The sequence below is a fragment of the Rhinolophus sinicus genome, chromosome 14 (genome assembly GCF_057876585.1).
Source record: "Rhinolophus sinicus isolate RSI-liver-muscle chromosome 14, RSI-T2T, whole genome shotgun sequence".
Taxonomy (NCBI): domain Eukaryota; kingdom Metazoa; phylum Chordata; class Mammalia; order Chiroptera; family Rhinolophidae; genus Rhinolophus; species Rhinolophus sinicus.
Window position 1 is genome coordinate 30,307,747 of NC_142514.1, and position 11,649 is coordinate 30,319,395.

The 11,649-nt window shown below is 45.9% G+C and overlaps 1 protein-coding gene and 1 pseudogene across 2 annotated transcripts; one reads left to right on the top strand and one right to left on the bottom strand.

Annotated features, from left to right (window-relative positions):
- Positions 1-2,107: 2,107 nt before the first annotated feature.
- LOC109457845 (spermine synthase-like) lies at positions 2,108-3,844 on the bottom strand (annotated as a pseudogene).
- Positions 3,845-4,060: 216 nt separating this feature from the next.
- CFAP144 (cilia and flagella associated protein 144) lies at positions 4,061-11,113 on the top strand. 2 transcript variants are annotated; one of them, XM_019751039.3, is made up of 4 exons: positions 4,074-4,350; positions 5,334-5,393; positions 7,331-7,434; positions 10,288-11,113. In XM_019751039.3, exons 1-4 carry the CDS (start codon positions 4,221-4,223, stop codon positions 10,396-10,398), a joined length of 405 nt encoding a protein of 134 aa, XP_019606598.2. In that variant the 5' UTR covers positions 4,074-4,220; the 3' UTR covers positions 10,399-11,113. The 2 variants fall into 2 exon arrangements, with proteins under 2 accessions (XP_074190659.1, XP_019606598.2); XM_074334558.2 differs by lacking the exon at positions 5,334-5,393 and having other exon boundaries at positions 4,061-4,350.
- Positions 11,114-11,649: the final 536 nt, after the last annotated feature.

Genomic DNA, 11,649 nt, shown 5'->3' on the forward strand with positions numbered 1-11,649 from the left:
CCTAGAAGTCGTGGGTTTTTTTTCCACCCTATATTTTGCCTCCCCAATCTTCTTATCCAAATAGACATTAACTCTATACCATGTACAATTGGTCTTGTACCATATAGAGTTGGTCAGTTTGTAGTTTTAATTAATAGTATTGTATTATAAACTTTAGCCTCAACATAATTTTTACAGGTCTGTCCATGTTGCTGTAGTACATCTAGTCTGTGGTTCTAATTACTGCAGAGTTGTCATGCCAGCAATGCATATCTACTTATTTATTAAGATCATTGGCATGTTATAAAATAGTAGTAATTTTCTTCCTCAGAAAAGTTTCATGCACTCCTTGTTAGGTTAATTCCTAAACAGTTCAGTTGGTTGCTAATGGGAACGGTATTTTATTTTCTATTATATTTTCTAGTTGATTTCCCTGTTATCTGGGTCTCTGCATCTGATCTTAATTGAGATGTAACCTACAAATTTCAAGAAAAATCTAAAACCTCAGAAACTGGATGAGAAACTGGAGCACCTGGACTATCATGTTTTTCAGCTCTTCGGTATTTCTCAATACATAGTCTCCGAGTTTAGAAGCACACTGATGGCCTGGAATTACCCAAGGTAACAGAAGCAGCCCTAGAGAATCACTGGGCTGGCTGGCCTGGGCTGGGATGGGCTATGATGTGTTTAGAGTCCATATCGGGGCTCCTGGGAAACATAAGAATGTGGAGAGAAGAGGAAGCCACAGCGATTCCAGCCCAACTTCCTTCTGAGACTTGGCCTGACCCTAGCCCTGTGTGGAGGGAGGGCTGCTGGACCGCTGAGCCCAGGCTGAAAAAAAATGTCAGTTTGGCTGGAACAAATACAGTCTTGCTAGTTGTCCCAAAGCTAGTAGTGTAGCTCCTTAGCAGAATGATGATTTTCTCAGTCTTCGGAGGGTAGTGACAACTTCAGGAGGCTATTTGAACCTTGCTAGGAAAACGGACCCGTGGTTCACAATGACAAGCAACAAAGGCACTTCCCCAGCTCAGTTCAGTGCGTGATAAAATCTGTTTGTGTTTCTGAATGTTGTAAGGGTTTATGTAATGATGTAGAAGAAAATCACAGTGCCAACTGATCACACGTAAAATCAGCCAGCATTTACCAAACACCTACATCTATCCATATTGTGCCACGTACCAGCAATACAGAGATGGACCAGATATATTTCTTGTACTCAAGAAAATTAGATGTAGATACATTAGTCCAGTAAACTATTCTAGTAATTATAGATTTGGGGTAGAGCACAGCACAAAGAAAAACTGGAGTAGGGGCCACAGAATCCAGAAAGGTTTTTGAAAGATTACATGTGAACTCATTATAAACACTGGGTGTGTGTGTGTTCCCCAGACAATGTGGGAAAGGGTCTTCAAGACCAAGGAGCAGGAGCTATAGCAAGGAGACATGAAGTCGCTTGCCGGGCTCAGGAAACTGCAGACATGTTCACACAACTGGTATGTTCAACACCATGTCCCCCCAGACTTAAAAACATCCTGGAAACACACTGGGTCATGAATGACTGAGTGTGCGTATGATTGAAGGACGGACGGACATAGTGGGGAAGAGCACAGGCCGTGGAGTCAGTGTTTAGGTGTTTACTAAAACCAGGATGGCTACTTTCTTTATGCTAGGCCTACTTTGGGTTCTTTTTAAAAATAAACTATATTATATAAGGTATCTAGAGTAATCGAATTCATAGAAAGAAAAAATAAAATGGTTGCCAGGAGCTGGGGTAGGGGAAAATGGGGACTTGTTATTTAATGGGTATGAAAAAGTTTTGGAGATTGGTCTCACAAAATGTGCACACATTTAACACTACGGAACTGTGTACTTAAGAATGGTCCAGATGGTAAATTTTTTATGGGTATTTTACCACAATTAAAATTTTAAAAAATAAACTATAAAGCCCCCCCCCCCAATTACTTAGATTAGGAAAGGGTTATTCTGTCTATATTATCACATGGGTGATATGGGCCAGAATGTCTTCTTAGATGTGAAACCTCTGCTGTTTTGTAAGATAGATATAGAGGGTTTTGATTCTGGGCATCTGCTTTTAAGCGGGAAAAGGTTTTGTTTCTTTTTTTTTTCTCCCTTGTAATTTCAATCAAAGCATTCCTGATTCACTCTTTTTAAATTGTTTTTCTTATAAGCACCAGATTTTAATATCTAAGTCGATTTGGGGGAAAAGAAACACCATCAAAAACTTCCCTTCAGAACAAAACAATGATGTTCATTTCTCCAACAATCAAATTCAAAGTCTAACAAAACAAAAACAAGAAAAGCCCACACAGAAAAAAAGTAATAAAATCACATTCTCGGGTTTTAGCGCATTTAGCAGCCTACTCTGTGCTGTCTCACTATCCTTCAGCTGACTTTCAAAAAAAAAAAGCATCCTAGCTCATCAAAATATACATTTTCCATATGCTTTTTAAAATTAACAATAATAATTGCCTGACTCATTTCAGTGTCATGTGAATGGTCAGGAAGCCTAGCTGCAGCACGCAGGGTGAGGGCATGATCTTCAAGGCTGAGCTTTCTTCCAGTGTAAAATACCCACAACTGCAAATATGGATGGACGCAGACCACGTCCTTGCAGAATTCCACAGGACAATATAGGCACCTGAGCTGCTCTTCATAGAGAGAAAGGGCTTCCGTCAAACTGGCACAGTTCCCCTGTGTAAAATATTTCCCATCCTGCTTCAGTACTCTCATTGAGAGGTCAAGATTCAGTCTGAGAAACTCCCATGTGGAATCTTCTTCTGGAGATGTGGAGATGGGAACAGCTGTCAAATCATTAATCACATAATCAAACTCTCTACCTTCTTTGGCGTACCTCTTCAGCACTGGAGCACAGTTTTCTATGAGAACCTGATAGCAGCCTCCTGTAAGATTGTCCAAGACCTCGTCCAAGAACCTGTGTTCTGCTTTCTTAAAACTCTCAATATCTTCCAAACATAATTCAAAGTTTCTAACTGATCCTGAGGCTCCTTATTTGAATTCCTATACTTTGTCCCATTCACTAATATTGTACAGATTGTCAAAAATAGGTCATCATAAGTTTTTCTCATGTATTTCTTACATCCATCAGTCACCATTTGGTCAATCTCTAGCACAGTGGCCATCTTTGGTTTCAGTTTGACTATTTCACATACTATGTCCCCCATCTCTGCCTCCCACAATCAGTACATCTTTGCCAGTGTAATTCTCCCATTGCCCATGATGGCCTGGGTATAGGCCCAATCACTCCCCACAAGATTAACAACCCCTTCAAGATGAGAATATGTCCATACTGCTTCGTACATAGAATTTTAATGTTCTGATAAGGTGAATCTTCATCATATAACACTTCAGCTGTCGTACTCAACCAGAAGGCCATCAGCAGTGGGCTAGAATCTGTCAATGGCCCATCCTCAAACTATGGGTGGTAATCACCAACCAGAGCTGTCCTGACTCAATTCTTTCATTCTTTCTTCCATTTTGGTCAAAAGTCTGTCAGCGTTGGCTTGTGCGTCACCACGATAACTCTGAAGGTCCAGTAAAAACCAATCCATGTGGGTAAATCCTCAAGTTGGCCAAGCTGCCGTTTTTGCTGATGTAGGTCACTAAACAGCCATGGTCCGTCATCCCCTGCTCCTGGAAAATGGACCGCTGGCCTTTTAGAATGGTCTCGACATCAGATTGGGCACCCAGCATGAAGTCCAGCGTGCTGTTCTGTGCTGCGGCCATAGTGAAGCAGGGCCTGGCCTGGGAAAGCAGCCGCGAGAGACCAAGGGGCCGCTGGGTGGGGCAGGCTGCGGTGGCCGTGAATGCCTAAAGTGCGAGAGGTTTCTGACTCTTTCCAAAATCTTTTTCAGGAAATGACTGGCCAAGGTGAGATTCAATCAAGTCCATTACTGCCTGGGTTGGCCACTGGGCCTGAGTACTTTTCTGACCGTATCCAGGGGCGGTCCTAGTAACCACGCTGTCCTGAGAAGATGCGGAAGGTGAGTCCAGCGCCCCAAGGGGGAGGGGCATGGAATACGATTCTGGAAGTGGGGAATGGGCAGGCTGCAGTGAGGTCCGAGGGAAGAGGGTAAGGTAGGACGCTGTTGCCTGGAGACCGCCAGGACTCCGTTGCCTGGAGACGGCCCTTGGCCCCCAACTCTGCAAGTGTAGAGAGGACTGTGAGAGAAAGCCCGGCCGGATCCAACAGGGCCAAGGACATGGCCAGACGCCAAAAGGAGGAGATGCAAGATGAGGTCCAAAAAGACGAGATCTTGCGGGAATTGTACCTCAAAGAGCTACGAACCCAGAAACTCTACACGCAGTATCATGTGAATCCCCTGCGCAAGGGTGAGGGGCGCCGCGGGGTGGAGGAAGGGGAGAGGGGGCGCTCGGAGAAGGAGGAACCATCCAGGGTGCTGGACGGGGAGGCGGGGTTGGGGCAGAGCACAGGAGATGCCTTTTCTGACCTCGCCCCACTTCCTAGAATTCAGGAACTCCGACTGTTAGCAGAGGAGGGGGCAGCGGCAAGCCGGGGGGTGGGGGGGGGTGGGGGGTGGGGGGGGGGTGGGTTCTCGCCGCACATCACATCAAATATATTAGATATATTCAAATACACCCAGGTCGCAATTAAAATATTTTTGTTATAAAAAATTTGGAAGGCTTTTTATCATTTTGCTTTTGAAATAATTATATTTAGCAGGGTTTTATGTTTTGTTTCTGTTCTGGTTTGTTTTTCATAAGCTAAAGTTTAGGGTTTTTTCAGGCTTCTAATATTGTCTTAGACCTTTGGAAAGTTCAGGGGTAGTACACTCAGGGCCCGCAGTGTCCCCCTGGTCAAATGGCCCTACCCTTCACTGACCCTTCCTTCAGCAGTTTCCTCTGGTCTTGTAACAGCAGCTCCTCCTGAATACCATCAAGGCTCAAATGGAACTATCTAACATTCTTTGGCTCCCTTGTATATTTCAGTAGGCCAGCGCTGTCCAAGAGAACATTCTGCAATGATGAAAATGTACTATATCTGTGTTGCTCAAAATGGTAGCCATTAGCCACGTGTGGCTATTGAGCACTTGAAATGTGGCTAGTGTGTCTGAGGAATTAATTTTTAATTGTATTAAACTTTAATCAAGTTCAAGTAGCCACATGTGGTTGATGGCCAATGAACTGGACAGTGCTACTCTAGACTGTGAGGTACTTGAAGGCCTTATTCCCTAGTGCCTAGCACATGTGACAGACACTGAGAAAATACTAAATGACTTCTGGCCTAAGATGGGTCTTAGAGAAGGTAGGGAGATACTGTTTTAACGTGAACCCGTGATGCTGTTTTTCTCCAGTTCACATAATTACCAGAAAGCCCATGTCTTGGCATGATAACCTGGAGGAACCTGCAGATGGTAAGTCCGGGGGTTTGAGAATACCACTGAGGTAGAGCACATAGAGGCAACTGGCTGGAGAGAACTGGCAGGGTAGTTACCTTGGGGCAAACATCAGTCCTCTGCTTCGATCATCTGAGAACTGGACTCATACTAACCAAGCTCACAAGAGACTGACATATGCCACCATACTGCCAGTTTATTAACTGACAAGCCAACAAAAATGTTCCTAATGGCCTTAACTTTCCATTTATTCATCCATCAAACATTTAGCTGTTACAAGCACATGTTCTGGAGTCATACTGAATTCAAATCCTGGTTCTGCCACTCACAACTGTGACACTTTGGGCAAGTACTTTAGACCTCTCTGAGCTTATCACTTAGGGTTGTTGTGCGACTAAACAAAATAATGCAAGTGCTTAGGACAGTATGTGGTGCTGGTGAACATGAAATGTTATTAATGTCATTTGCATTATTACTATGTGATAGTCGCTATGTGGGGTGAGGGATCTCATACCTTAGTGAAGCCTGGGACTGAGATGGCAACAGCATAGAAAACAGGTGCCTAAATCAGGTATTGAGTTCTGGGAGGTCTTCTTAAAGGAGTTGGTAACAGGGTGAGGAGGAGTATGTCAGGTATAGAACTGTGGAAGGAAATTCCAAGGTACATGGAAAGGCACAGGAATGAGAGAGACCATGGCCCTAGAACTGTCACTAATTTGGCTTGTATGAAATACACAGGGGGTGGGGATCACGTGCGAGAATGAGGGAAGAGAGGTTTGATGGAAAGCGTAATCCTTCCTGGCAAGCTTCTCTCCTTCCCCTCTACCTTCTTAGACTAGACTATGATAGAGGAAGGATGTGGGACGTATCAGAGGATGGGGAAGGGGTGTGGCGTGGGGAGAGCGCACAGGATCGGTCGGCACAGTGCAGACAGACACGTGAATGGACTAATCGAGAGAGCACAACCAAAGAAAGTAAGGTCCTTATCTGTAGTGAAGACACCAGCCTAGCTAAAGGATAGGAGCTGGGGACTTGCAGAAAAAAGGAAAATGACAGATGATGAAGTCTTGAAAGCCAGGCAGTAATTTATTACTAGCTCCCTTTTGTTAAGGATGAGCTCGGCTGGATGTCAGGCCCCCTTTCACTCTCTTATTCCATTCTCAGTCATCTTCCTGAGGTGGATATTTTTCTCCCATTTTACAGGAAAATACGAGCAAGTGAGGCCCAGAAAAGTTAAGCCACCTGACAAGCTGGGAGTGGAAGGTCCAGGAATGTCCAATTACAAAGCCCAGGTCTTCCCACTGTCAAATGGCCTCTCACAAATTGAGAACTGATAGTGGAGAAACTGAAAATGTTTTCAGTCCTTAAGCTGTGGAGTTACAAATACACCTGGTGTTGGCAGCCAGACTTCTGTCTATGCAGAAGGAGTTGACCTCACTTTACAGCCTCCTCCTCCTCTCCTGGCCACACTCGCTTAGGCCTCAGGGCCTTTGCTCTCGCCGCCCGTGCTGTGCTTCTCTGCCTCTTTCCCAGGCTGGCTCCTGCTTGGCATCTGGAGAAGCGGCCTCACCACCTTGTCTGAAGCAGCCAGCCGGCCTCTGAATGCCCCTGTGCCCACTCCCTTCTTCACAGCTCGCGTCACAGTCTCCCCATTTGCTTGTATAACATATGCTGTGTCCCCTGTCCCTCCACCTAGACCAGGAGCTCCAGGAGAACAGGGACCGTGTCTGTCTTACCTGCTCTACCTTTAGGCCCCAGGACAGTGTCAGGCACAGAGTTTGGCTCACCAAATATGTGTTGAAAGATGAGGAGGAAGCAGACCCATGTTGTGAGGCCTAAGTAAGCCTCTGAGGCCGGGTGCTCTGCCTCTAAGGAAGGATGTGGCCAGAGTTAAAAGCACAGAACTATTCAGGGTCCCCAAAGCCGGATTTCATAATACATGCCTGGTCTTCCAGACAGGTTTCTGAATCTTATTCACCATGCTGCCCAGGGACCAAGGAAGAAATACCCAGAGACACAGACTGAGAGCCAAGAAATTGGATGGAATGCAGATCCCTTGGTAAGTGCGGCTCCTTTACTTAGGAAGCACAGAGGCAGTAGAGGTGGGGGCTGAGAGAGCAGGGTATGGACCAGACTGCCTGGGTTTGACCTCTGCCTACCGCTTACGGTACTAGCTGTGTGATGTTGGGTAAGTGACTCAGCTCTTTTATGACTCAGTTTCCTCGGTGTAAAATGGAGCTCTTACAGTACGTATTTCATAAGGTTGTTATGAGGAGTAAATGAGGTAGAATTTAAAAGGTGACTAGAACAGTGTGTGGCACATAGTACCATGTAAGTGTTGATTAACAAAGGTGACTGATGCTGATGCCAGCCTGCCTTGTTTGCTCTACCAGTAGTGTGGTCTTGAGCAAGACACTTAATATCTCACTTACCTGGAAACTGAGAATAGTAGTAACAATACTCACCTCATTTGATGGGAAGGCCAGCAGGAGCTGCAAGGAGCCTGGGAAATGGACCCTTTGGTATGTCATCACCCTAGATGATATAGGGCTTCTGTTACTAAGAAATGCAGACTTCTGAATAGACAACTTGAAGAACTTCCTGCTGCTCTTGTCTTTTAACTCTGTTTATGTCTTTCACCACATAGGTTTTCATTTTTAATTAGTCATTGTGCCACCATTTTCCATTATGGTTTCTGGGTTTTGTACCATTCTTAGGAAAACCTTCAACATCAAGAGTTACAAAACTTCTATTTCCCCTAAGTTGTTATGTTGTTTTTTTTAACACTTGGCTCGTAGTCTATCTGCATGTTCTGTGGGTGATGTGAATTTGGAAACTGTTCCTCAGCTGTATCAGAACTCCCATCATTGCCTTGCAGGCACCAGACTCTTGCATCCCCTGTATCTATCTCCACATGGACGGCTCCTGTCGCCGCTTCCTGACCCCTAGAACATATGCCTCAGGGACTCCTACTCATCCTTCGAGATTGCTCAGGAGTCACCTCTTCCAGAAAGTCCCATTAAGTGACTTCTGCCCACCAGGCAGAGTTGGGCACTGCCCCCATCCTTCTATAACACTGTGTACCTCAGTGTTTCAAGGTAACAGGGTGACTCTGGAGCCAGACAGCGTGAGTTTAAATCCCTGCTCTACCACTTTCTGCTGTGTGACCTAAATCTCTCAACCTCCATTTACTTACCTTAAAATGGGGATAATAATTTGGACGCCTGAAGGTTTGTGGTGAGGATTAGCTGAGACAATGTATATAACCTGCTAGGATAGTACCTAGCACATAGTAAGTGCTCAATAAACGTGGGCTACTATGATGTCATGAGGAAGAATAGAAAGGGCACATGGCCCCACCGACGACCATCACGTGCTGCTCCTGGCCCCTTGGCTTGATCCCAGTTCTTTGTCCACTAGGTGCTCCCTTCCCACAAACTCCCAATACCCTGTCCTTCCCTTATGTCTACTATGGAGACCTGACCCTCTTGCCCACTTACACAACTTTAGTGGGCGTGTGGCTCTGCACAGGGGTACTGCACGCCGATGGGAGTAAGTGGCTCAGTGAGCCAGGTTTCCCCGTGAGGAGGAGCTCTAATAGCTGCTCATTTGCCACAGCTCCTCTTCAAACGTGAGGTACCACCACGGAGAGATGAGACTGCAGGAGACAGGGTGAGGGTTCCAGCGGAAGCCCTGCCATTTACACAAGGATAACTGAGTCCAAGAGGGAGAGGGTGGGTTAGACAGCCGGGGAAGCGAGAAATGCTCACAGGGAAATTGTGTGCATGTCGCTGGAGGAGAGGAGAGGTGTGAAGAAAGGTAGGTGAAGGTGAAGATAAACATCATCCAAGTTAGTGATTTAGCAACTCAGAAAAGTATTATGAAGCACAAATAATTTAACTCACTAGTCTTCATTGTTTTAAAAATGGCCTGACTGCCATGAGTACAGGTGTGCATGTGGAAATGTCGCATCTTTGACCGGCACAATTCATGGCAGGCTTACCACGCCGTGACAGGAAGGACCAGCCCCGCCCTGCTCAGACCCTCCTAGGCCTTGCAGATAACTCACTGCGTGGCCGCCAGATCAGTCATCACTATGGAGTTATAAAGGGTCTGCAGACACCAAGCCTGTTCATCACTATAACTGGGGACAATGCCATCAGATGGCGCTGGTGGCAGATTCAAGTATAAGCAAAAGAACGTTATATCCAGGTGTTATACAATCACCCTAAAAGGTAAATACACAGGAGTTTCAGTGATGTGGTTGGGGGCTGAAGAGGCTTGCTCAGCACCAACTTAACTTAGGATCCCTGCCCCTGGCAGTACCTCACCCCAAACAGGCAGAGAACCCCCAACCCCAATACTGAGACACTGGGGAAACCACACACTATGAATACAGCTCAGCCTCTGGTCTAATAAAATGTGCTGAACGTGTGTCCTTTAATTGCTTCTCTAAGGTTTATGTGTCAGACTGCTCACTCTTACTCAGTTCTCTGTGTAACTACTTCAACACCTTTCTTCCTTCCTTCCTTCCTTCCACAAATATGTACTTGAGTACCTAGTGTGTGCTGGACACTGCTCTAGGTGCTGGAGCTAAGTAGTGACATAAACAGACACAGCACCTGCCCTCCTGGACCTTACATTCCAGTGGGGAAAGAGTCCATAAGCCTCCAACTTAGGCAGAGGACAGGGGCGGGCAGCAACTTTGCATAGGTTATTGTCATTCAGTCCTATGACTCTTTTGATGTCAATGTTGTCCTCTTCATTTCACAAACAGGGTTAGCAAGGAAAAGCACCAGGGGTCACACATCAGCAGATCGGGCCTGATTCAAGCCCAGGTCCATCTGACTTCAAACCCAGGGCCTCCCCTCCCCCACAGGCTGCTTTCTGACGCTTACACTCTCCTCTCTAGGTCGACCCAGCACGTGATGACCACAGGCTGAACCACTACAGGGTCTATCAAGACATCACTCTGTACAAGGCTAAAATGTGGAGCTTGGGAGAAGACGATCGCCACAAGTAGTTTCCAGCAGTGATGTCAACCCGTCTTTAATGCCCGAAGCGAGAGCTGCTCAGTAAAGATACTTTAAAGCCCAAACTTCTCCTATCCCGAGTCTTACATTTCTCCGTCCTATCCAACTCCACTGGTTCAAATCCTCAATCACATAAACTAGTGGGAGAATTTCAGTAAGAGGGCAAACTGCGAACAATCTCTCCTTTGCCTTCCCAGACCTCAGTAAGGGATAATAAGGGGATACAAAAGGTATGAACCCAAAAAAGAGAGTGGGAGAAAACCATTAGCAACCAAGAAAACTGAAGGCATACTTAGAAGTGGAAAGCTGATGGAAGAGGGCAGAGGAAGCCACAAAACGCAAGCCGAATGGGATACCTCTGAGCATGGAGCCCATGCCCGTCCTCTCAGGACTCTGAGACAGGGGCGGGAAGCAGGGAACTGAAAATGGACATTGGTAGACGGTCTCCAGGGTATCCCACTCCATACTTACCAGCAGCCAGGTATGTAATACTGCTGCATTGGAGGGCTATTCTTAGAGAAATGGGAAAAGCCTGGGGCTCAAGAACACTAAATAAAACACAGGGACACTAAGGAATGAGGTGTGAGGCTGACAACAACCAATAAAAATCTGGGAAGGGAAGCCTGAACCCTTAACCTACACCTACATTGTATTTTCACCCTGGGTTTGAAGCTGATGGACTCCTGTCTGGAAAAACAACAACAACCAGCTCTAAAAAAACATCTGGATAAAGTACCATTTGAAGGTTCTATAAAAAGAGAGCCAGGAAACTTCCAGGATGGTGAACACATGGAGCTGTTGGGAGAGCGCTGCATGCCCAGGGTGGGCATAAAAAGCTCCACGCACCACGCCCCCCTCCAGTATCTTTCCACATGGCTGTTCCTGAGTTATGTCTGAAAGGGTGAAGCCATATTCTGCTGCGATCATCTTGCTTGTGGAACCTGACAAGATCGAATGGAAGCCTACAAACCCGAGTGGCTGAGCCCTAAGAGATAGTTTCGTACAAGATGATGGACTCATCATTAATGACTACATGGGAATCTAGAAATGTACCTATCTCTGAACTATTATAATCCTTTTGCCATAAGGATTCATGGCCAAAGACCAGAGGGTGACCTGTGATGTCACAGAAAGATACTTACTCTTTGTCCTGTTCCTGACACAGAGCTCCTGCATCATTTGCATTTTCCTAAGTGATAGTGGTGACAGGAGCATCTTTTGTACTAACGAGGTGACTCTTG